Raw genomic sequence first — 27,032 nt, forward strand, 5'->3', positions numbered from 1 at the left:
CTGTCAGTCCACCTTCAAACCGAAGCCGGTGATTAATGTGACCACAGGACTGCCAGCAATAACTAAATAAAACACTAACTGCCAGGCTTCCTCACTCTTCAAGTTTTTATTTGATATGCAGATTTTACGGCAAAGTTTGCCGGCAGGTGCGTACGTTGGTGGTTTGCATTAAAATGTTGCGATTCTGAGGAATGCGTCGTGTCTTTTCATTATGACATCTGACCACGAAGGAGGGCAACGTTGCGATCTAGCTTGGGAATACTGTTCGCCTTAAATTTGCGAGATAAAAGAGGTTGAACGCGGCTGGGCGTGTTGGGAGTGTATTCCCTCATTTTGCCTCCAGCCCGCTCTGCACATCCAGGGTTTGTGACAGATATTTGAAAGCATTAAAGGGGCCTATTGTTAGTTTTTAAAATCAGAGATTGGGAGAGTGCTCATATTTTGGGCGTAACCTGGGCTCACAAGAGTGCATTATGTGCGTAAAACGTGCAGCCCGGTTCAGAAATATCTCAGGTATCGCGACTGGAACTATATTTTCGGGGGGCGAGGGATTTTCATCTGGAATACGATGATGATTAAAGGGTTACCCATGGCACAAATCCCGTAGACTCGCACCGCTGTGCCAGCTGAGCCTTGGTGCCTGTACTCCTTTTTTTCCATATGGACGCACTCGTGTCATCCGATGCCCCCCAAAATGAAAAATTATAAGAAAAAATGTGATTCCCAGGTTAGATCTAAGATATCCTCATTCTGTGTGGCTGGGTGTCAGAATGTGAAGAGCAAGCAGAAAGACTCGAAGTATATCAAGTTTCTGCTGGAAATTCTTTCTGGTTACCTGAGCATGTTGCCCCGGAGCCCTAATACCAATCCGATCAAGTCAGGGGGAAAAGCTGAAAGGTGCGTTCACGTGTGGGAGCTCGGAGCTTCCAGAACCTTCAGGTGGTGTCTACTCTGAAGTGTACGATCCCACAGGAAAGCAAGCACTCCACCTAGGACTTGCCGTTCCCATGCTCAGATTTCTGCCCGGTGTATCTTAAACGGCGCCCTCCAAGGTATGGAGGGGGGGGTGCGTAAATATACAGTAAGGTTCTGCTGGAGAATATTTGTCTTTCTGTAGTGGGAGACCCTCTCCACTGAAACCCAAACCCCCTCTCCGTCCACCGCCCTCCAGCCGGCCCGGTCCGTCGGTACTGTACATATCAGGCGGATTAAGGGGATGAAAGAATGCCACCGACTGTGAAATTGCCCGATTCCTTATCAGGGACATCGAGTGCAGCTGTGCGAAATTCGTAATCTTCCCGCCGGGCCAGAGAAGGTTCCGGGCAATGGGGGGAGGGGGGTTTCATGCTGGAGGTCGGGTTGGGGGGACACGGATGGGGGGTGGGGGGGAATCTCTCCTCCTAACTCTGCCCCCGCCTGCTCCTGCTGAGTCCAGATTAACCACAGTAGTGTTTGCTTTTCACTAGCGATTCCTCTGAAGCGCATGTGTCCGATTCAGTTCCCGGCGCATTGTTTGCGTGTGGGATTTTAATCCAACCCCCTCCCTCTCTTACTTAATTAAATACATCGTTTTGACATCTCTGACATTTCTTTAATGGTGATGAAGCACATCCGACAAGTACCGTTATACATACAGTATATAAGAAGGGCAGACTTTAATGTTGGATTTCAGGGGGAGATTCATTGCAGCAAAAGAAAACAGATCAATTAAGTAATAGCAGGAGTATTCGAGTCTGGAGGACAGGTTCAAATAAAAAGCAGCAGATGCCAATTTGATGCTCTCGTTTCTAAGACACAATGAGAGCGAGTGGGGATACGTCGATGGCACACTGCCATGTGTCCAGCTGGCTTTCCTTGAAGCAGCGAGTAGAGGGCTTCCAGTTGGTGCTGTGTGCCTAACAATTTGGGCTGTAGATTTCTATTTGACGTAAAATAATAAAAAGCACCTCTGAAGGCACTCCTATATATGCGAACACAAAAGCTGAATTTAGTTGTTAGGAGATGTGCAGGCATATTGGAAAAGGCTGGTCTTGTGAGTCTCCTTTTGTCCATGAAATATCTTCAACATCTTGCTCAGAAGTATGTTTATTTGGTTTCACCCCTATATGGAGTCTTACAGTGCCCTCTAGTGTCCAACTTTATGCGCGCATCCATCCATCCATCCAGCTTTCAGCAGTGTGCCCAGCAAGAATCAACAAAACACAATTTCTCATTTCATGGAGTTTCAAATTTTCAGGGAGTTTCAAGGAGAAATTATTTTATGATGCATAATAAACATAAGAGGAGGAATGGGTTTGAATTAAATATTTTATTCATTTCTCTCAAGTGAGGCATTTCTGATTTGTTGCAATGTTCCACATGAAGTTAAAAGTAACACCACAGAAAATGTGGTATTGATTCACACTTGGCCTGAGATATTTGTACGGTTGAGGGGATAAGGTGGGTATTCAGCTTTTATAGAGGACAAACTCACGTCACTGAAAATGCTTTCTGGCGTATAGGTGCCAAGATTTCGCTGCCTGGACATCGATGACATTTCGCTGCTTGACTGAAGTCACTGAATCCGAGAGAACAGTGGTAATTATAGAGGCCCTGACTGACTCCTTAATTACACTCAAAGTACTCTCAGGAGTACTTTGAGACATATGCTAAATTTATTAGCTATGCTCACAGAACAAAAAGGTGAATACAGTACAGACAATTATCTGCTGTTTATATTTGCAAAAAATAAAACCAGAATGTGAAATACGTCATTTAAATATGAAATAAGGTGAAAAGCGATAGAGTGAAGCCCGTACTGCAAGACTCTACTGCTGACATCAGCACTTTCAAACGGCTGCATTGCCTGCCTTCTAGAACGTTCTCGTGGACTTTACCGAACACCTCTGAGCTTGTATGGAGAGACTGTTCATGAGCCTTCAAATTTTGGCTTCAGAAAGTAATAGTGGCAGCAGTAACAGCCCTAACCTTTTATTAGTCATTATATGTTAGATATGAGCGAAAATCAGAATATGTTCTGTCAAAAATAAAGAAAAGAAATAAACACTGAGAATGCACTACCTATATGCTAATATCTGGCACGATTATGCATATTGATCTCAGACTATGATTTGAAACATGAGGTAATAACTTTTCCCAGATTCCTAAATGAAGGGTCTATCTGTCCTTCTTGCCAGAAATTCAGAACATATTTATTGTCTGATAGCAGAGATATGCAGTGATGCTCGGTGTTTGTTTGTGAGTGATTCTTTGTGTGTGTTTAAGGTTTTAAATGGAAGATTGTAGCAGCATCTGTTTGCCATTTGATAAAGCAGCTTGTTTGAGCAGCTGAGTTTTAACTCCAGCTGACAGCTGCAGGACAGATTAGGGACGATTCTCTGTGTCCCACAAAGAATTATTACCATTTCTTCAAGGACAAGAGACAAATATTTATAAAGTATATACATTTCTCAGGATAAACAATGGTTTGTATCAAATTCTGAGTGACAAATCTATTCAGACATTTCACAAAACCAAACCTCTACAGCGTGGACGTAAAGTGCTGAAGAATACTGAGGTAACCTTTCGCATCTGGAAAAAAGAATTGATTTAGCTTTGGAAATTCACTTTATCTCAGAGTTGAAGCTCATAGCTGAGCATGAGGTTACAATGGCTGTAAAATGCACATATTCAAAAATTCTGTTACAGCTATTGTCAAGAATGAAAAAACAACCAATGTTATTTTTTATGCAGTGACCATTCTCTCAGTGGTGCTTGCAGTACTTTTCACTTTTCGTGACATTTTATATTCCTAATGTATTTAAGTTTAATTGGCCTGTTTTATATTTGCACATCTGAACAGAAATTCTTTGTCAAAAATAAATGCATTTATTTGTGTTGTTCATGCTCAAATGATACTTGGTGACGTTTGGTGGGTATATTTTTGTGGTATTCTGATGTGAAAGTGTATCCAAACACCTATTTGATATAATTCAGAAATCACTCAAAAAATACACTAGAGATACATTTTTATGATGGGATCAAAGTACAACAAACATAAACAGAAACTAAAGTTATTATATGCAATCTTTTGATACTGATGCTTGTCTGTATTGTGTTTAATTTGTTGTGTTAATTAGATTTTGATCACCAATGAAAAATCACAGTACACTAAACATCAACAATTATCAGTTATGTTTGAATGTGTTAGGTAATAAACAATCAACAAAACATTCATTAGGTTAAATTATGGAATGGATAATGAAATACAAGAAACAAAGTTTATTAAATCACTAAAGTTATTGAGTAACTTGAATATTCCTGTGGTCAGTTAGATGAGCAGTAAGTTTTCCGGTACAGCACTGAATTTCTGGAATCTGGCAGTAAACATATTCAATCAGTAGTTTAAACCTGTTAAAGGCAGAAAATAAAAGATTATTAGAAACTCAGCTACAGACATACACAGATCCCATGAAAATATTACTTATGGTTGGAGAAATGAATAAAAGCTGATTAATTGCAATGAGAAATAATGGAAACAAAGAAATAAATTATGGAAATATCAAAGTGGATATGGCCCAGAGACTAAGCCATGAGGTATGCAAACTAATGTAAAGAAGCCATCCATCCATCCATTCATCACCCCTCCATCCATCCATCCATCCATCCATCCATCACCCCTCCATCCATCCGTCACCCCTCCATTCATCATTCATCATCCATCCATCCATCATCCCTCCATTCATCATTCATCATCCATCCATCCATCACCCCTCCATTCATCATCCATCCATCCATCCATCACCCCTCCATCCATCCATCACCCCTCCGTTCATCAACCATCCATCCATCACCCCTCCATTCATCCATCCATCCATCTTCTAAACTGTTTTTTTCTGGTCAGAGTAGCTTGGAGCTTATCCCAGACATAAAACATTCTGATATGATAAGTTGAGAAACCACTCCTACTCACATTTACCGCTTGTCAGCCTTCCAAAGGAAATTAGACTGTCAAAATATGCAAAATATGTTATTAGATGCGGTCACTGCTAACATGCAAATTCACTGAATGTTAAAAAGTACACACTATTGCTTTATCTAGGTCACATACGATGGACAGGATATTTTTTATGGAGTGATTTTTAGACACCAGAAACTGAGAGCTGGTCACAGAGGTTGACGTTCAGACTCACCTGCTGCCCTTTGATTGGCTTGCTGTAAAATCCCGTGTCCACATGCTGACCCCGATCTCCAGCACTCGCGTCTCCTAAAGACAGATTCCCCAATGGGGCAACATAAGGCTAATTCAATTCATTTTGACTCTTGGAAGCTGAATCCCGCACGCACAATACTTAATGGTACATGTATATTTATCATTTCACTGCTGAATGGTACTGGGCTGAATTTCGATGATCTCTTTCAACACCATGGAAAGTGATTCCATTCCTAAGCACACCTTAATGAAACCCAGCTGACTCTGATTGGACTAATTACCTTGCTGTATTTAAATAGTGTCCAATGGGTGGCTTCAGCTGATTGGGGCTCTGGGGCAGCCTGTTCCCATAGCGATGTGTTCTGTTTGTTAGGTTAGTGAATTGATTTTACTCTCTCTGAGTATTTAAGGTGGCATATTTTACATCTGCAGTTTCACTGACAGCTCCCCTTTGTCTGTGTGAGTCCTCCTGTTCTGTGGCTTGACTGTGACAGACCTCTACCCATGAACCTGGCACAAAGGCTATTTACATCATTCCTTGTGAATTTCTGCATATACATTATATAATGATGATAGAATAATGGTACGCTTTCACATGAAGAAGCATACGGACGGTATTATATAAAGCCGCCAGCACGGCATAAATTTCTGCGCTACCCAGGTCAACATAGCTGAAGTTTTCATTAGCTAAAAAAACAGGAACAGGTCTAAAAATACTTTTTAGAAATTTTAGTTACGCTTTGCCGGTATTTGCTTCGTCGACACCTCAGAAAATGACACCGTATTTCCAAAGAATAACTTTTGCCCAACTCTGCATTCCGTTCTCATGACCTGCCCTCCTCAAAGAGAGTGAAACTTGTTTATACAGTTGTGGGGGCAACTGTGTCTTATAGATTTGACCCGTTTACACTGTAGGCTTGCAGGCTTGCTGACGCGAGTAGTGAATGCACATATTAGAAACTACAGCCATCAATGACGAGCTGTTTGGAGAGTAACTCATGCAGAATCTTGCTTCATGGGATAATGTGACCCTTCTGGGTGAACGCAGGTTCTCTGTGGACTGCAGACCATATGCATTAAGGTTCTGTACAAAAGCTATACACAGTTTCTAAGAGCAACCTTGGAAATGTAACTTTTAATGTCCAGAAGAAAAAAAAAATTGGGAGACTGATAAAGAACATGAAAGCATTCCAAGAAGCTCAGCGCCCCTGGAATTCAGAGGCGAGCACGTCTAGAAGACCCACCTGGGGTGTGATGAATGATGTTGATTTTATCTGTCAGGGAGAAGAGAGGTGGGTTTAACTCCAAGGTGCCAGGCGCCAGCCCAAAGTCACTTTGATACCAATCCTACTTCTGCAACATTAGCTGAGCTTAGTGGAACTTTGACCAGTCTGGGGACTGAGCGATATGCCGATTTTTCACTGCTGATCTGATCTAAAGCCGCTTCAGATCATATACAAATATGCGACACATACAGAGATTGGAGATTATCCTTGCCCAAACCAATCGACTTGCCATTCATGTGAGCCTTATAAAAAAAAGCACGGTGTGGCTTTTATCTAGAGATTTGATGTCCTATAAAAACCGACCAATCCCAGGCTTGTACGTCAGGGTGTGACTCCCATCACAAGCCGTATTCAGGTGCACAGCCATATGCATAGCAACCAACCCTACCATAGATGCTTTCATCATCCTCCCGGTTGTTCATAATGCTTGCTCTCAATTGCCGCAGTTTCTCCTGCAAAATATTCCCGTTGTCATTCCAGTATTGGCTTAGACATTTATTATAAGAAATAAATTTCACTGCCTAGGCTGCATAGAGCTATTTTACTTCACTGGAACTCTCCAAGTTAGCATTGCTTAAGATGTCTTCTGTTGGGACCGACAGTTACCAAAATCTCATAGTAACCCACTAAACGAGTGGGCAAAAAATACTAAAATGTTGGAAATAGATGGATAGAGAGAGTGCAAGCCTAGAGCATAAAGAGGGTATAATTCAGCTGAGGTGCACTGAGAATGAAAGTAAAACAGGAAAGGAGTGAAAAATAGAAGAGTATAATTTGTCTAAGAGAAGGAGACTATCAACAGGAAATGACATCTACTGAAAGGCCTGATGGGAAATGATGTGTCATAACGGGTGAGACGCGACACCTGAGAGAGGATGGGGGGGAAGAGAGGGGGGTTTTACAAGGGGGTGGAAGTGCAGCATCCTGGGGTAGCAAAATTGGCTACAGCTTGCAGGGTTAAAAGATATGAGTGTCTAACACTGTAATGAGTTTGGACAAAATGCATCATAGCGACAAGTTCTTAGGTAGTTTCAAAAGTATTGTCCAATCAAGTGTCATCCCTTTTGTCATATACAGTACTGTGCAAAAGTCTTACGCAGCCAAAAGAAATGTTTAAAGCCATTTATTCAGGTAGTAAGTGCACTTTTGCTCAGAGGAAAAACCACAATTTAGCATTAGAATTTGTGAATATCGAGAGTAACACGACAAAAACTAGAAAGGATCTCTTCTGTTCTCAAAAAAAAAAAGTTACTGATATGTAGTTGAATGACTATATGAGCACCGCATCCGTTCCCAAACCTTCTTTCAGGGGCATCTCAGTCATTCCACGTATTTATTAAATTTCACCTCTAGCTCACTTAATCAATTCATTGAATTAGTTTGAAAAGGTCAATGAGATATTGATTAGCTGTACGGGGTGTGCTGGAGGTGAAGTCTAAAACTACACGGGTGTTTTGGACGGTCGCTACAAATCCTGAGGGGGGGGGGGGGGGGGCTTTAGCAGAGGTTTTTAAGTGGCTCAGCTGGCGCACTTCGACAGGCATAACATCATAGTTTTACACCAACATGAAGATCATTTAAACATCATTTTCTTTGGCTGCCTACAACTCATGCACAGCACTGCATATCCATTTATTCCTTAATGTCACTGCGCCTTGTTTCAGGGCATCAAACATGTCTACACCTAGCTACCATAACAACGGCAAACTCCATTGCTAGCTGCAAGACCGTCAGAATGTCATGCTGGAAAGGTGTCACCTGCTGGATCTCATCCAGGCCTCTTTGGACTTGCTGCCAGTCGCTGAACCTCTCCAAGGCTTCGTCCACAGACAGGGTGCCCTTCTTGACCTGTTCTTGTAGCTCAATGAGTCCCTCCAGGCCGGGCGGCTGGTAGGGCGCAAAAGTGTCGTAAGTAGCGGACATGTCCCGGCCCCTGGCTAAGAGAAACGAGAGACAACACTGTTGTCACAACACTACAGACTGCAGCAAGAAGGCTCTTGTGTGGCTTGGTCACTTTAGCTGGCATTCCCTAATGTGATTCCAAGTGTGTCTAAATTTAACTAAAAATGTTTGACGTGTAAACCGATTCAAGCAAGCGGGAAAATTGGAAATCGCCGATCTGTCCTAAGGATCAATGTCATCACATTGATGTCTCTGTCAGCTACCGTGTGTGTGTGTGTGTGTGTGTGTTTACAACAGGCAGACTTTCCACGGTGTGGCTTTTATCTAGAGATTTGATGTCCTATAAAAACCGACCAATCCTAGGCTTGTACGTCAGGGTGTGACTCCCATCACAAGCCGTATTCAGGTGCACAGCCAGGTTGGGCGCGCTGTGAGTCTGCTTTCATGCTGACCTTGTTTACTGGGTAGAGAATAAAGGGTGTCCACGGTCCCCTGAGACATCTTCTTCTGGAACACTGCGGAAGAAGCACAGAACAAAGCTTAAGCCAGTGTACGGATATCTTCGAGGAAGCAATTCCCGAAAGGAACGTTTAACACACGCATGAGTAGCTGCTACAATAATTTCTAAAGGCTTCAACAGTCTCCAAAGGTGACAGACCAAGGTTAAGTTATCAGTTTTTTTTTTCTTTCCCGAGGACATTACTGTGTGCTTCAAATCTCCACCAGATGGCACCGTAAACTCAATTTCGAAGGAGCAAATCGTATTACAGCCACTACCTTCTGGAAGGAAAAACAAAACAAAATCCAGTCACTGACTTTACTGAGGAGTAACACCCCCCTCCCCCCGCCCCCCTTTTAAAAAAGAATACTTTCTGAACGCATATAACTTGAATCAGGGCAAATGGCTCATCTTTGGACAATCAACTGAGAAAATGAACCAAAGGAGAGTGAATGAATCACATTAATAATATTGACTTGACAGTATAAACTTTGAATTATGTGCTGGGCAAATGTGCTGAGATGAGCCATTTTCAGGTCAGAGGATCTACAATTCACTGCCATTTCTTTTTCTGGAGATCCTAGCATCTTGGACTCTGATGCATCAAGATTCCTGGGACCTTGCTGGACATGGCTTGTTGGGGTATCGTCCGGGCGAAGGAGGCCTCTGGGAATACCCCATATCTCCATGACGTGGTGGAGACCCCAGCCTGTAACGCGATCTGATATGGGTCTGAACCTCCTTCAGGCCTTCCAGGTCCTGCAGTCCCCCTTTGTAACCAAGTACCGAGTCATCATACAAATGCATTATGGCAAACAAAAAAGCAAGAAGTGGTCTGCTGTAGATGCTACACTGGAGATCAACTTCTGTATGGAAAGAGCCAGCCAATCTGGCAGGGAGGCTCTGCGACGGCTGAGGTCATCGGCTCCTTGATCTTTCCCTTCCTTATCATTCCAAAGCATGGATCTGAATAGCTTCACCATACTCATAGAGTACTATAATCAGGGCACTGCTAAACATGTGAATCCATTCAGGTCACATAATGAAAATCTGAGAAACAACCTTTATATTCTTGACATTCTGTATTTCATTGCTGCTGTGTCTGATCGAGCCAAGGAACAGCTTGGCCTGTCCCAATAGACCATTAAGGACTATTTGTGTCCTTTGCATTACTGAATTTACTGGACCAATTCAGTTTTAGTACTTTGCTCAAGGGTAAAAGAGCAAGCAGGGAGTGTGGCTCCGTAACTTCATGAGTCATCAAGCTGTCTTCTTATAGGCTATTGAGGACTGCTGGTGTCTTGCCATAGGCCATTAATTGTTATTTGTCACATTTAGTGTCAGTGACTGGAAAGGAATGAATCAGTAAAGACAGCACATGACCACTTGAAAAAGTAACATAGCGTATTTTTCCACATCTTAGAACACCACCCTTCTGTATGAATCGGCATGCCATAAGAGACAGATTAATTTTCGGTTTGCTTCTGAAGTGAATTTGCCACTGTGCATAACTGTGTTGTTCCAGAGCGGAGACAGAATCAGAATTTTGACCAGCTGTGCACTACGCAGTCGGGGCGTTGTTAGGTACAGGGTTGAATTTCAGGAGTGGAAAATCGGGGCCAGCCTTTGAAAATACCCGCCTACACATTGTTTTTGAGTTGTGCAAAAATTAGGCTTGAATGTTAAAAAAATGTTAAAAAGAAAAGTGACCACAATGGAGGCTTATTTTTATGTTCCTGTTTTTTGCAGATGTACTGTAGTTTTAACGAAACTGTGCTGACGATTCAAACAAAGCGACAGAACCTGTGATTTGGTTCTGCAGTGTTATGTGGTTTTAGTCGGACGGTCTTATCTTCACAAGGCTGGAAAATAGCTTTGGGGGCCACACAGACTGTAATCGGGGGGGGGGGGGGCACTGCTGTGTTATGGTATCGGTCTGGCTGGATGAATCATGGGGGTGGTGGGTGGGTTGCGGAAGAGGCCGTGGAAGGTTTGAATGTTTCCAGTTCCAAATCCTCAAGTCAAGTCACTCATTCGGCTAATTTTTGATTTGTAGGTTTGGGGAAAGAAACCCTAGATTACAGTAATTATTATTGTTAGAGAATGTAAAAAATCTGTACGAATACATTCTCTCTTATTTGGGTGGCATTTTTTTACACAGCATATTATGGCTCTACAAATACCCTTTCAGGCCAAAAGAGGCTCCATACTCTTTGGACGTTCATTCACATTCACTTTTCGAAAAAGAAAACTGTAGCAACCTTATGTACTGACGAAAAGGACAAACCATAATTTGCGTGACCTAAAATGCTGTAATCCAGAAGGACAGGCACTTCTACAGCTTTCTTCTGTTCTGGAACCTGTTAATATGTAGCCTCACTACCATCAAAATGCGTGATTAAAAACACGTGATGAGAAACGGGGGCGGGCGGGGGGGGGGGGTGCACTTTTCTTCTGGGCCGAGTGTTGAGACATAAACATAGAGGTTCAGGAATGGGGACCTGAATGGGCGTCTGTGCGAGAGGCCGCATAAACAGCCGCAAATGGTGGTCGCTCCGGCTGCCAGACTGTGCTCGCGGATCCTCTGAGCTCATCGGCGTGCTCTTCAGATCGGCCTAATACCCAGCATGTGTGTATAGCATGCCAGGGCAGACACGAAAATGGTTTTCCTATTTGATTCGAGTCACATTGTGGGTCTGGAGTGTGTAATAGACTGTCTCTTTTTAAGGTGATATGAGTTTTTAATTAAAGCAAAGTACAGCGAGGACTTGACCGAGTGAAAGCTCTCAATTTTATTGGCCTACTAGGGCGAGACACCGTAACTGCATATTTAATCGAAACTGAGTTATGACTGAAATTAGGTCTTTTAGGTTTTATCTTCTGACAAAATGTTTCAGTTCAACTGCATGGCTTTGAAGAACACTCACAGTAACTGTGTTTTGATCCTGTTGGGAAGTTTAGCAAGATGTCAAATGAGGTGGCTGTTTGACACTGGAGCTAGTATCTACAGAAGGGATGACCACGGTGTTTTCAGGGTAGGGGTGGGAGAAAAATAAGATGGGGGACATCCAAAGAGAAAAAATGAAGACTGACCTCTTTCTGTTATGCATATAAAAAAAGATAGCATTCTTAAATTACACAATTATGACTCTGTCTGGTTGTTCATGCTTTTTTCCAGAAAAAGGAAAATATATTCCACTAATGTTTTCTAATTGTTGACTAAACACAAATCCGACACTCGCAACCTCATAATTTTGTTTTATTTTTGCAGTTCGCTCTGCACTGTCTTTCATTAATATGCGTACAGCGGAACGGTCGGGACTCGGACTCCAAACAGCTGTGTTCTGCAGTTTGCGTCTCTGCTGCTAAGTAGCCTAATGAACTCCTCCGTATCTCAGACATCCTGTGTCATGTCGCATTTGCTATTCTTTTCCCGCAGTGATGATGAGATTCTGCAAAGCTCACGTAAGGCTTAGTTCAATCAAAGTGATTGCGGAACAATGAAAATACTATTAGGATACATCTACCAGTGGAATTCCACAGTCACGTTGAAAAGTGGGCAGTTACGCTACTAGGAATCCAGATCATAAGACTTTTATGAAAGCCAAAGTAACGTAGAGGAAAAAGTAAAATTTCCATGAGTTGCGTGAGGGTTGCCTGTGAAAGCCCTTGTTGGAGGGTTTGCCTATGACAGCCCATGTTGAAGGGTTTGCCTGTGAAAGCCCTTGTTGAAGGGTTTGCCTGTGAAAGCCCTTGTTGAAGGGTTTGCCTGTGAAAGCTCATGTTGGAGGGTTTGCCTGTGAAAGCTCATGTTGGAGGGATTGCCTGTGAAAGTTCATGTTGGAGGGTTTGCCTGTGAAAGCCCTTGTTGGAGGGATTGCCTATGAAGGCCCTTTTTGGAGGGTTTGCCTATGACAGCCCTTGTTGAAGGGTTTGCCTGTGAAAGCTCATGTTGGAGGGTTTGCCTGTGAAAGCCCTTGTTGAAGGGTTTGCCTGTGAAAGCTCATGTTGGAGGTTTTGCCTGTGAAAGCTCATGTTGGAGGGTTTGCCTGTGAAAACCCTTTTTGGAGGGATTGCCTATGAAGGCCCTTTTTGGAGGGATTGCCTATGAAGGCCCTTGTTGAAGGGTTTGCCTGTGAAAGCCCTTGTTGAAGGGTTTGCCTGTGAAAGCCTTTGTTGAAGGGTTTGCCTGTGAAAGCTCATGTTGGAGGGTTTGCGTGTAAAAGCTCATGTTGGAGGGATTGCCTGTGAAAGCTCATGTTGGAGGGTTTGCCTGTGAAAGCCTTTGTTGGAGGGATTGCCTATGAAGGCCCTTTTTGGAGGGTTTGCCTATGACAGCCCTTGTTGAAGGGTTTACCTGTGAAAACCCTTGTTGGAGGGATTGCCTGTGAAAGCTCATGTTGGAGGGTTTGCCTGTGAAAGCCTTTGTTGGAGGGATTGCCTATGAAGGCCCTTTTTGGAGGGTTTGCCTATGACAGCCCTTGTTGAAGGGTTTACCTGTGAAAACCCTTGTTGGAGGGTTTGCCTACAATTGGCTTTACCACTGATCTGCAGTAGTAGTTCATGAATGCCTTATGATTCTACTAGGAGTAAAGTTGATTTTATGAACATTATTATCCATAAAATATGTATAACATAGTTCCATCTCAGCCTGAAGCTGCTATGGTCTCTGTTAAGAAGGGAAGCCAAAGGTCTCCAAGGAGCAAAATAAAGAAACCATGAGCACATGAACGATATATAGTACCTAACAACTCAAGCGGCTTGGCTCCTTCGTCTGTAATTGTCCATCTACAAACCCCTGTTCCTGTGATGAGCCAGGATGACTCTCACCATCATTCATATGATTTATATTTTGTATTATGAAGAAAGTCTGACAATTTGCATAGGCATGCAAGTCATGAAATATTACATGCGTGTTATCATGCATGGGAATAACTAGGTGAGACTAATCAGAGCATTGTCCTACCTTGAGCTATATAGGGAGTATTGTCTGCTTTAGGTGGCATCGTATCTGGTCTTGGAGTTGGTGCCGGGGGTCGGTTGGCGATGATCACAGGCTTGTTGGAGGCCAGGATTGTGTCATACTCCTCATCATCACCTCCAAAGAGTGCATAAGGGTCCTCCTCTTCCTCCCCATCCTGTTTGTTCTCCTCTTCTCCGCCTTCTTCTCCGTCATCATTGGTGCTGTGATAACCTGAGAAATAAAGAGTAGGATGAGCTCCTCAAGGTTGATGGCACAAAAGGACCATGGATGGACACACACAGACACACACACACATTCCACCAATATTCACCCAAAATGACTTCTCCACTTACCAGATGAACCCATCATTTCATAAATGCTGTTGTCTTCTTCCATGCTTGATCCAGCCTGCAACAGTAGGTGTGCTTAGTTTAGGTCATTAGACATCAAAGTGGCACTTAGGTGACTTCTGTGGTATTGTTTTTTTTTTCGTTAGTAGCCTTTTTACAAGTTATCTGGTGCAGTTGAAGCTCAACACCACAGTTTAGGATACAATGACAATACCATGGGCCAAAGACTTTGGGGTCCAGATTTCAAGACATTCGGGACAGAAGTCACCACTCCCCGCCTCTGCCACAAATGGATCGGCCCAATCTGCCTGCTTCCATAATGGGCATGACAGCATAACTTTTGTGATGACCTGTCACAGAACCTGAGCTGCAATTTGCTCATGAGAAAACTGATTGATAGTAATGATGTCTTAAAGGAAGAATGATTAAACTAATCCACATATTGTCTCCTTTCAGACAATATCACTGCATGTCAGGTACATCAATTTAAACATCGCATTTAGCAATATGATTAACAGCGGCTGAAGAGGACTCAGGCCTACCACAACATTCTGATGGTTTCCGTGGAAACCAACCGAGTCATTTTTCAATCGGGAGTTCATGAAGACTGGCTTTGTCCGGGTTACAATCATTATTTTTGCCTCTTTGTCATTGTGTGTACTCTATAAACCAAAACAAATGCGCTGACACATCCACACAATACAACACAAATACACAAAAATAGCAAAAAAAAAAAACTGAACCTAGTTTAATGATTTTTATGTAGCTTTGTTGCTCCATGTGAAATATCAATAATGACAATTATTTGTGAGAACCTTTGCAAGCCCCATTCATTATTTAACATATTCAGTGGGGCTTTTATGCTAGGGAATGTGGCTATGCTCAGATGGTGATTTTCCACAGTCATTTTTACTTACAACTCTATGATATCTTTCTGTTTTTCAGGTGTGGGTGTACTCCGCAAGCCTGACCAGGATAATGGATGGATGGATGGATGGAGGTGTGCGTGCACACACATACACACTGCACCCACATCCATCCGAGCTGAGTCTCAGGATACGGTTGCTTTTCATAGCAGACGTAGGATGTAAGACAGAGTACAGGATGGGAGCCAGGCCACCCAAAGGCTTTTGCAGGCATATGCAAACACGCGCAAACGTCCTCATACAGTCACAAACAAAAGGCAAATTAGAGGGTAACACTTTACATTAAGTGCACCTTCATAATGCCTTAATGCATTCGTGGAACATTCAGTGTAGTTTCATAATGCATTCACAGAACATTCAGTGCACCTTCATAATGCATTCACAGAACATTCAGTGCACCTTCATAATGCATTCACAGAACATTCAGTGCACCTTCATAATGATTTCACAGAACATTCAGTGCACCTTCATAATGCATTCATAGAACATTCATAAGCAGCATGTAAGTATACCTTAACATCCTAACATAGCTTAATAGCTTTTATATACATTAGTGACAAACATTATATGATTATACAATTATTATTTTTGTTATTATCATATAATGTTTGTTAGTAATGTATATTAAAGCTATTAAGGTATGATAGGATGTTAAGGTATACTTACATGCTGCTTATGAATGTGCTATGAATGCATTATGAATATGCACTGAATGTTCCACAAATGCATAATGAATGCATTATGAGAGTGCCGTTAATGGAAAGCGTTACCAATTCGAGTTACCTGGTGTCATGTGTTTCGTATGAACAAAACATATCTCCCAAAACGAATTCTGTTTCTGTGCTCTATTGGCCTTAATTCTTATATTATTGCATCATGGAAGCCATCATTCTCATTTCGATTGAAGCTTCGGCATCATTGTGCTCCGCGCCCCTTCCCGAGCATTAGCAAACCCTGCTTTCGAAAGGGTTATCTCGGCCCTGCCCAGATTCTTTGTTCCACTTCACCCCGAAGATCTTCTGTCGGAGTGAGATTATTTTCTTTGGTTGCGATCCAACTGCAAAGTTTCCATGTTATTTTCTACGCACCCTGTGGATCTGTACACAGCCGCTGGACGTACGGCACGGTGCCAAATGGCAGCCTGTGCTGTGGGCAATTCCACTGAGAGAGCTTAGGGGCCGTGGGTAAAGTCATCTGTGCTGATGGCTTTAGAGTGGGAGACCTCTCTCCCCCATGAAGAATCCACCTCGGTGTCAGACGCACGAAACAAACCTACGCCTGGCAGCCCGAGGAGTGGGAAGCAGTCCAGCGGCGTGTATACCCTCCACTCGAGCAGACGCCGGGACTCAGACAGCAGGGGGCAGCGTTGCGTTTGGAGAAACCTTCGCTAAGGGAGTCCTCGGCCTATTAGCAATGCAGCCCGGGGGCTGCAGCCGTTAGCGTGGGAGATGAGGCTAACGACAGCCTATTTGCGAAGCTGTGAGCAGGGGGGGGGGGGGGGAGACCAGAACAGCAACCGGTGTCACCGTTTGCAGCAGTACCTGGAAATGCATTAATAAAGCAAAAATAAATAAATACATAAATGCCAGCTTATAGCTAAAGCCTGACTACTCCTCTGCCAAACACACACCAAGTCATCATCACACACAGAAAGTCTCCACGCCTTCAAAACACAACTTACTAACCAGGACAGATTTTTTTTCACAGAGAAGATACATGATATAACTATGCAGACAGCACAGTGAAAACAAAGCACTTAACACTTGAACGTACTCACCCTGAAAAAGCCATGTTCTGTTACTTAGCAACCCTGGTGTTCAATAATAATAATAATAGCTCTTACCTTGCTTTTCCTATATGAATAACACCCATTATGCATTCTAAAATATGAATATATTCATCAAAGTATAAAAGCAGCATTACCAGATCCATAAGACTTGCTAATTATGTGGCAGAAGTGTGAAGTCTTGTGCAAAATAATTCTTTGATGTTGGGCACATAAGCAAGGTACTCGATGTATCCGCGTTATAATGACAAATTATAGGGACACCTTTATCTGAGGAACACTGTGCATTATTTTTTGTTTCTTGTTGTTTTCCGTACATAAAAATAGACCTACTGTTATCAGTATTTGTGTGCTCATTTTTTTTTTATTAAGTTTGCAAATACAACATCAACATTAATACAAGCTACGGATCGATGTCACTGATTCGCTGAGAGCTCCTTCTCATCCTAAACCAGGTGCCTCTGTGCATAAGCAGGATTACCGGGAACTCGTGTACTGATGAGACACTGAGCTCTTCTTTACTCACTATTTACCAGAGATGGACAGTTCAGGTTCAGAAAGTACAAATCCAGACCAGGATTTTGTTTCAACCATCTAGTTGAGTATAAAGAGTCACGTTCACAACTGGTTGGTTGGTTGGTTGGTTGGTTGGTATTTACACAGAGAAAAGCCCCAGGATTTTCGGCTAAGCTCAGCTAGCTGGTTTGCTACCAGAGTACCCCTGCAGAGTATACCTGGTGGATTGTACCATTCAGGCCATAACATGAATATAAATTACCTGTAGCACAGTGATTCCCAATCCGGTCCTCGGGGACCCACAGTCGGTCCACGTTTTTGCTCCCTCCGAGCTCCCTGCCAGACAGTGGGCTGTCTGTGGGTCCCCAAGGGCCAGATTGGGAAACACTGCTGTAGTACATGGAGGGCACAGCAGACTGGAGCAAAATTCACAGTCCTCAAGGAACCAGTGAGTGATTGCAGAGTTCTTCCAGTTTTAAAAAGTCAGCAGAACAGGACAAGTAGGCCAGACTCCAGCTACAAGCAATGCCACTTCTTCACTCTAACATGGCCATTATTCATTAGACCTGCTGGTACAGGACATACTGACACCCAAATCCCAGATAACCTTCCTCCCACTGCCACTCCCTCATCTTAACCACCAGGGGGCACTAGAGAGCAGAAGCTGACTGATTGTGGTTAAGCTTTTGTGATCCTGCTCCATAATTGGGCAGGCGCGTGTGAGAGAGGCACCCAGTGAAGCAGGACAAGGCACCCCCATTATAGGAGAAAACACCCTCCCAGGATTCTCCCTATTTGATAGCTCCTGAATACCTCCACCATCAACCTCTGTTTAGTGAAAACGCGCACATTTACAGACCCTAATCCTAGTACAATTGCTCTCCTTCCAGGAAAAAAATATGGCGCATAAATGGCTCAGGGATTCATCTAATTGGCATGTCAGAAATGGCACAATTTGCTTTCTTGTACAAATTTTACATTGTGCGAACGGCATACACAAACAGAGCTAACTAATTACAATCACAGTAGAATAAATTACAGTTTATTACCATATTATATGTCCATTGGCATTAATTATTACCAAAGGGCTCTTCCAGAAGTTCATTTCATTATGTTTCTCCTTTAATGATTTTTGATGAATATGACCAAAGTGTTGCTGTCAGTTGAAGTTTTGCTTTGCTGTGCCCAACTTTGCTGTGATCACCTCCACTGCCTGGGTTGCATAAACAAACTTTTATCCTGGGCGTGGGTGAGACCCGATGAGGTCATTTTTCTTCCCCCGCATTAAGGGATTCTCTTGCATCCCGCCCATTGCTCTGCTGACAGGACGGGGTGGATCCCAGGCACATCCTGGTATTTACTGTGTCGGCTTACAATCGTGGCACGATCCAGTCACCGGCCCTTTACGGCAAACTGTTTTCTTCCCCCGTTTCTCCAAAGCTGGGTTGAGCTTTATAGGAATTAAGTAAGCTTAGTCTATTAGCAACAGTAGCTTAATACGACCTGGTTTCCTGTGAATGGGGAATGGACGTCTCTCCATCGGAAGGCGTTTGCTCGAACACACCCAGGCAGCCCAATTCACCCAGACTGAAGTCATCAGTTCACCTCCCAGCATGGCTTTGTCACATAGTAACTGGACAACATAGATGTTTACATTCTACCTACAAATTAATACTGAGTGAACAGGGTTGAAGTAAAATATCTGTGACTGGAAGGTTGCCGGTTTGAATCCCATCTTCAGCAGAATAGTCACATCTCTGTTGGGCCCTAAAAGCCCTTAAACCTCCAAAATGCTCCAATACTTGGCTGACTCTGCACTTGTACCCAAGCTATGCTCTCAGCTGTATATAAATGTGTGTAAGGAGAGAAGATGGATATGTGAACACTAAAGCAGTCCTATGTACCTGTACTTGTGCAAAGGGCAGATTGAAGCGTCATATCGTCCATCCATCTTCCAAGCACTTGGTGACCCCTGGACGGAATACCAGTCCATCACGGAAATCACACACTATGGCCTATTTAGAGTCCTTGCCTTTGGACTATGAGGCTCCCAGTAAGCCTCCCCTGCTCCCCGCCCAGTTTACCCACAGAGCTGAATCGCATTCACCTTCAGGTACTTCCTCAGTTTAAAGCAAGGTGTCCCAACCCAGATCTGTTTCCCCAACAGATGGTCCATATTTTTGCTCCCCCCCCCCCCAACTCCTGGTAGCAAAAACATGGACTTTCTGTTGGTCCCCGAGGACCAGATTGGGAAACACTGCTCTAAAGGATCTCAAAGAACGGAAGTCCCGAAGCTCACTTCGCAGCCCAGCCACAGACCTCCGCGTTGACTCTTCTGGTTTCTCTCAGGCTCGGTCACGCGCTGCCTGCTTCTGTTTCATAACAAACAGCTCAGTTATGGGCGACCTCGCGTTACAAATTATGGAATGGAACAAACCCAGGTTCCCACACGCAGCAGCTGCAGTGTGCAGGCCCACCACTGTTTGTTGTCACTCTTGCGCTGACCTCAAAGTGCTGGCGAGGTGCTTCGTACGCTTCGCAACATGTTTACAGTGAACACAGTGAAGCAGCGGCTCATGTGCGCTGGCAGATAGTGAAGCAGGAGCTCCTGTGGTGGTGCACACATAAGGATATACACGTAAATGTATCCCTAGCACAACAGGACATAGCATAGCGCGTGCAGGGTTAGCACCAACGAGACGATTTGTCTAAAGTACACTTATTGCAGTGTTTGCAGCACGCGATATATTACTCTGATACAGAAGTCGCAGAGCCCCAGCAAAAAGAAGTGCGAATGCTGCTAAAGATTCATGAACGCAATATATTCCTCCATCATGAAATCAACGATATTTGATGAAGCTCCCGGTAATGTGAACGTCCTCGTGTGCCGATGTTGTTTTTAGCTTGCTTACCCCGCAGCACACATACTGTAATCCCTTACTTGCAAAACTAATAAAGAAAGCCTCTTCTGAGAAGCAGAAGAAGAGCGCACAATGCCGTAATTTTCGACGCATTTGCCTAGCGACCACAGAGTGAAAGGGTCGAATTTTAACACAGGCGTTATATTCAAATCGCAAACAAATCGAAGGTGGTTTGGCGCCGCCGCCGATCGCCCTACCGTTACATGGAAATGCTCATGCAAAGGTGTCACGTGACAATAAAGACGGGGACAGGCGGGTGAGCACAAGAGGGCAGGAAATTCGGGAGGCCGAGGTGACAGTTGGTCACCTGACAACGGCTGATGAGCCCTGTGGGAAAAACCAGTGCAAATCACCTCTCACACGAGAGGACTCAGGCCGACTTATTAATAAGCACCCTAAAGCAGAACAAAGCACACTATTCAGTGACTTAACATACACTTCTAATGTGGCTACCTGCACACCACGTCTTATAACTTCACACTTATACCCATTGTTAGCTGTATAAAGCAGAATAATGGCAGATGGCTAGGTTTCCGTTACCATGGTAATGAAACCAAGCTGACCTTAATTGGACTAATTACCTTATTAGGGTTTAAAAATGGACAGCTGTGCAGCTTTGAGCGATATTTGAGATGCTGTGTCCTTGGAGAGGTGTGCTGGGTGCGTGGGTTTGGTAAACAAATATAAACCAAACTAAATGTGTTTTCTTTGGAGTGATGGTCTTTTTTTCGTTAGATTTTTGTGCCATTTTTGAGTGTTTTTTTTTTAAAGCCCGTATTTTTTTTTAAGGGGCCACAACCAGGGCTGGATTGGGGTTTAAAATCTGCCCTGGACTTTGTGGTACCCCAGAGTAAATTCTGTGAAGCAGTGGGGGGTCCCCACGATGAAATATGGTGGTGGGGGGGGAGGTACCACAATGATAACTTTGTCAATATGCCAGAGCTTGGACCCTGGCTCCATGTCAAGGCTGCCTCCCATTCGTTCTGCAGTTCAGTCCACTGTCTTACAAAAGCCGTGTCTCTGACTATCATACCCTGCAGTGAAATGAAGGTGACATTGTCATTGTGGACTCACCACAACAAAACGCATCCTCTGCATTTAACCCAGATGTGACATAGCAAGGGGCAGCTGTTATTTAGCACCCAGGGAACAGCGCTTGGGGGACAGTACTTTGGTCAGGGATTCAAACCAACACCCTTCCAATCACAAGCATGCTTTACTACCTATTAGGCCACCACTGCCCTACTGTAGGGGTTTGAGGGGGGAGTTCAGTTGAATCAAGAACCAAAGTCTGCATGGGAGTGAGCTGTAAAATGGACAAAAGCCTCAGAAAGAACAGCAGACTGTTTTTGGGCTATGGAAAGGAATGACAACAATGGACATAATCTGTCAACACAAAGGAATAATCTGCTCAAAGAGGGGCCTACATTTTTATTGCATTGAATGAACAAAGGATCAAAATGATGAGTAATTAAGACTTACTGTGGATATTTTGTATTTATTGATATGTATATCAGTCTTGTGTTCTTCCAGTGTGGAAACATTTCACACGAGTATCTGTATACAGTATCTCAATTATTAATGTGACTGTTTTCGTATATCATAGATATTCTCCAACATGGACTGATGCATGATGTGCTTTAAATGATCTTCATCATTCATTTCAGGGAACTGAGGTGGAAACCCATTTAATTAGACGAGACGTCTTATTAAATCCTTTAAGCTTGCCTTAATTAAGTACCTCGCTCAAGAGCACCACAGCAAATCTACTCTGTGGACGCCGACCTGCAACTTTTTAGCAGAGGTGAAAAGTTCAGGATCCAGAAAGTGCAAATCCAGACCGAGGTTTCGTTTCAACCAACCAGTTAAGTGTAAAGATTCACAATCACAGAGTACGCGCCTGTTTGGTTGAAACAACACCTTGGCCTGGATTTGTACTTTGTGGACCTGAACTTTCCACCTCTGCTTTGTAGTTGAAACTGCTGCAGTCCCAGCGATGGTCTACCTGTTGTGTGTGCGAGTGTTGGCGAGCAGACACCTGCTACAGACCCTAAAAACGGACTGGAGACGACGGCCGCAGATTGCACCCGGAGGTCAGTGGCTATATTGGTAGGCAGCAAAACAAACACTTAGTGGCCGTAACTTCTCAAATGAAGGCAAAGCACTACATTTATGTTTATTTACTTTTGTCCAAAGTGACATACAGATCAGGGAAATGGCACATTACACGTCACTAGGCTTAAGAGCAGCTAGACTGAGCTTCCCATGCATGTCCAGGTGCAAATGTAAGCAGCACAGGAGCAGGAGCTACAGAAAACCTTCCGAGAAGAACCTAACAAGACAATTTAATGACCTGTTCAATGATCCAAGAGAACACAAGAAACACCCCAAGACTGACAAGCGAGGCAGACTCAACTTTTATTTATAAAAAACATTCTTGGGATGTGAAATCCGCATTCCAGTGGATGTTCCCCTGACCGAAATCCACCCAACCTTCAGGAATGTTCTACATAATTCGCAAAGAACAGCCCTTGAACTTTAGGTTACAGGTGTAATTTTGTTCAAACTTTAGGCCGACATTCCTCAGGCTATTTAAAATTCTTCATGGAAACACAATATTCCGGAACGCTATCTGATGCGCTTTCCGCTTGGGAAAACCTTTCCAGAGTACTGCTAGAACGTACTGTTGACTATTCAAGGCAGAGGACACTTGCAGGAGTTCCGTGTCATTTCTATAGCTCGGGCTCCTCTTCCCCCTTCAGTTTCGCTTATCAGTCCATGGCTAATCTGACTGCCGCATGGTGGCTTTCATCTGAGAACCGAAAGCCTGGTACATGCCTTCCGCTAACCGCACATGGGCGTGTTTACGTAAGTTTGTGGTGGTAATGGCAGCAACACACTTAAAAACCTGCAATTTAAATAATGAGTTATATATATATATAGAATAAGATGAAAAGCATTCCATGCGGAATCTTAACTTATTGCTAAACAATTAAAAATAAACAAATATTACATGATTAACGTCAGTGAAAGTGCTATCTAGTGCTGTGAGAGGGTTAACATGGAGGTGTTACGTTGTTGGATGTGTTGATTGCAACAGTCCTGCAGGCTCCCCTTACAAACAAGTTTAAGCGAATTTATCCCGAAATATACATCATAAGCTCTTGCTAAAACAAGGCTATACTCCACAGATGGATTCTTAAGGTAATCCTACTATTTCCTATTACCATTTTGGTCCTTAACCAAGGATGTCATCCAAATATTTCGTTCTAATTGAGGAACTGTTCTGTATTACTCAAGCATAAGAACAGGGTTTGTTTCGAGCATGAATCAGCACCCCTTTAAATTCAAGGCTATAAGTTAAGCGCCACCTGCTGTTTGGGAGGAAGGGAGCAGGTCTCCCAAGCTTCATCTACGATCCAGTGGAAAATTTGGGAAAATCTGAGGTTACGGCTGCAGTGTGACATCATCACATTCAATCAGTGCTCTGATTTACGCAGTCTACCTTAAATGCCACCAGAACAATCTGAAGAGTCAATCATATGATATGAAACAGCTATATTGCATACACGCACATACTGCATGGATCCAAGCTAGTGACATCTGAATTTACATTCAAACAATCCCGAAACTGGCTGCATGTTTGCCCTGTTGATGCATAAGCTTGGTTGACTTGAAATGACACGAAAGGCATTTCCCATAAGGCTATTCACCTGAAGTTTCACGCCATTGGATAGTTAATCGGTGGGCCAGATTCATTTTTGAGGGTCATCCTGAGAGCTAACATGACTGTGAAGAATTCTGGCGATGGGAAAAACAACAGAATACTGAGTGATTCTTCAACAACTGACGACAGAGCTTTGTATGGAAAGAAGAGTCTCACCATCCCCCGCCCCCCCCCCCCCTTTTAATCCAGATGAGGTGTGAAAGGGGGGGTGGAAGTGCCATCCACAGAAACAGGAAGCTCTCCAGGTTTTTTTTTGACAGATTAATGTGCAATGCAGGCAAACACAGCAAGACCGACACAGCACCGGAATGCACACAGTCTGCAGCACACGTGAAAAGTAAACATGCATTCAGCTCCAAACGATCATGTCTTATTTTAATCAAAGAAGTACTACCGGGGAGCGATGCACACGTTGGAATTCACCCTGGCAGGCTGTTTTACGTCGTGAGTCTTCACTGTGCACCAAAGCACCCTACTCGCTCATGGTCAAGCTAAATCACGCAACGGCTGCCTGGATTTGCATTCAATTTACATTTCATTTACATTGAAGAAAAATATTAGGTTTTTAAATGTACAGCTGTAGAATATGGCTGTGAAAGAATCAATAACCTCAGGAAACAAGACTCCAAGGTCAATGCATATAATTGCATATAAAAAGATATTAAGTAACTAACTAAATATTTAAAGGCTTAAAAGGGAGTAAGATATGTACCCTGCATTTGTACCCAGTTTTTAACAACTGGGTGAAAAAGAAGATGAAAGTTGCGATGGGAATATTCCTGATGTCTGACTCCTTACTAATTCTAATTACTAATTTTCTTCTCAGGAAGTAGTAGAGAGATTAATATGGTGGCCCAGCATCTGCATGCAATCTGCAGCCATTCTGAGGTCTGGGCGGTGGCACGTGGAAGGATCCCCCCCCCCCATTCTGACGCATCAGAACGAGCTGACCCGTCTTTTGCCCATTTCAAGTGGTTTGTTTTGATGTGCCGCACTGACCAAACACGACGCCAGCGCTTTTCATCACTATTTTTAACTTTTTCTTTGCCTTGTTCTCAGCTATAAGAGCCAATGTCAGATATTCAGATCGCCGCAAACACCAAGACATGCTTCCTGTCTGGACACGGCACCCGGCTTTCTTCAACTGATGATAATTATGCTTCGCATAATGGTACCGATACGTGTGGTGACAGTCACATGACCGTGGTAGATCATTACACGAGTACAGGTGCGGACCTGGACCCCGCTGCCACACAGCAGGCCAAAAGCAAGGCAATCAGGAGGCTGATTTTCCTCGACGCTGTGGAATTGTTCCGTGATCTGCAGCTTTTTACAATTATCCCATGCGTCCACCTTCTCTGAAATTACCGGTAAGTTAAAATAAGCATTCCTCAGTGTTAATTACTGGGGCAATTTACGCTCCTGGGCAGCTGGACCCGTCCTGAGTCCTGAAACCAAAAAGTCTTCGGTCACAGGTGCTTCGCTGCTCTTCACTGTAATGCTGCCTTCATGCAACACATAAACACCGCTCACCATTTCCATGACATCTGGCATAGAGACAGTATTCTAGCCAAACCCGCAAAAGTAAAACAGTTTATATAACCGGGTCTAAATGGATGGTTCAGGAGCAAGGCCAAAAACCTACTGTAAATAATTTGGGAACAATTCACTTATCAAGGGTGGCAAGACCGGCGTCAGCCAGCACCATAGCACTTGATTTAGGACGGTATAAGTAGACCCATTCAGTGAGCTGCACACCCGCAAGCGCTCACCCAGGAATACAGTGACTCACTCACTCCCCCCCGACCCCGGCAGGTGAGAGCAGAGTCTCTGACAGGCGGAAGACAGCTGGCTTGCACCTCCCCTGAGGAGCAGAGTGCCTCGGAATGCCGAGAGCGGAGTCCAGGAGACGAGGAGGCCGCGTGCCCCTGACAGCTTAGCGATGTCGAGCTTGAAACGGCAACGATGGGCATCTACCACAACTGGCTGGAGCTCTGTAGGCCGGCTGCCTGTCTGCTTGGGGGCTCTGTGCTCAAGATCGGAAGGTTGCTGCTTCGAATCCCAATGATGGCAGAGTGGTTTCACCGTCCGGCCCTTGAGGAAAAACCCTTTAACTTGATCCCGCTTTCCTGGATGCCGCTCTGGATAAAATCATCTCAGAATTTGTAACTGTCTCTTTGCTCCCATGACAATTATCATCAGGGCCAGTCAATCCTATCGGACCCAGGGCACCAAACACTAGGGGGCGCCGGCGATCACTCATTTAGGGCACCGCATTGACTAGGACCGGGATTGATTATCATCAGGGGTGTCATTAGGCATTTTAGGCCCCATCACAGCATACTATATTGGGCCCCCAACCCAAACCAGTCATATTATGTTCCAAATTTCACAACATTACATTGTCTCAAAGCGCTTTACAGCATCCCTGGTCAAAGCCTATCCTATTGTCCTAACAGCCCCCCCCCCAATATGGACTATTACTGTTATCAGGTATATAGGAAGGAGAATGTGAATCTGTGAAGGGACCCTCCCAAAAAATGTGTCTAATATTAATCGGACTCATGGGTGGGGGCTCCTATGGTCTGTGTCCCTGGAAAACATTTGAAATATAACCCTTCGATAGATCCCTGTATACATTTGTTTTTTTTATTATTATTATTATTATTTTTAGAAGACATGCAAACTTCTAAAACTCAAAAGTCCGCAGCATACGTTTCTGATCAAAGTTCTGTGGCTTTAGAGAGTTTTGGAGCGAAGAAATGAATGTTCTTCACTGTATCGCATGAGGACTGAGTGCGTTTGGAGGAAGCCTGACTTTCGGTCACTGCGCATCTCATTTCAAAAACAACAAAAAAAAATTGGACCTGGTTTTAGAAATTTGCCCTTCAATTAGCAGAAGTGGCTCAGCTTATATGTACACTATGGGAGTCCCTCAGCACCGTGATTCATAAACGGAGCGACT

General features: G+C 43.7%; 1 protein-coding gene across 2 annotated transcripts in view; it reads right to left on the reverse strand.

The window, feature by feature from the left end:
* Positions 1–3,990: 3,990 nt before the first annotated feature.
* LOC111848695 (B-cell scaffold protein with ankyrin repeats) overlaps positions 3,991–27,032 on the reverse strand; it is a 46,842-nt gene continuing 23,800 nt past the window's right edge. Inside the window, exons 8-16 of one of the 2 annotated variants that reach the window (XM_023820890.2) lie at positions 14,195–14,249; positions 13,845–14,072; positions 8,832–8,894; positions 8,236–8,414; positions 6,866–6,929; positions 6,436–6,465; positions 5,172–5,245; positions 4,952–4,986; positions 3,991–4,389 (exon numbers count right to left, since the gene is read on the reverse strand). In XM_023820890.2, coding sequence (XP_023676658.2) covers positions 4,954–4,986; positions 5,172–5,245; positions 6,436–6,465; positions 6,866–6,929; positions 8,236–8,414; positions 8,832–8,894; positions 13,845–14,072; positions 14,195–14,249 — 726 coding nt within the window. In that variant the 3' untranslated portion in view covers positions 3,991–4,389; positions 4,952–4,953. Of the gene's footprint in view, positions 4,390–4,951; positions 4,987–5,171; positions 5,246–6,435; positions 6,466–6,865; positions 6,930–8,235; positions 8,415–8,831; positions 8,895–13,844; positions 14,073–14,194; positions 14,250–27,032 lie in introns of those variants that run through there. The other variant, XR_002839369.2, reaches the window with a different exon arrangement.

Source organism: Paramormyrops kingsleyae, chromosome 12 (assembly GCF_048594095.1).
Source record: "Paramormyrops kingsleyae isolate MSU_618 chromosome 12, PKINGS_0.4, whole genome shotgun sequence".
Lineage (NCBI taxonomy): Eukaryota > Metazoa > Chordata > Actinopteri > Osteoglossiformes > Mormyridae > Paramormyrops > Paramormyrops kingsleyae.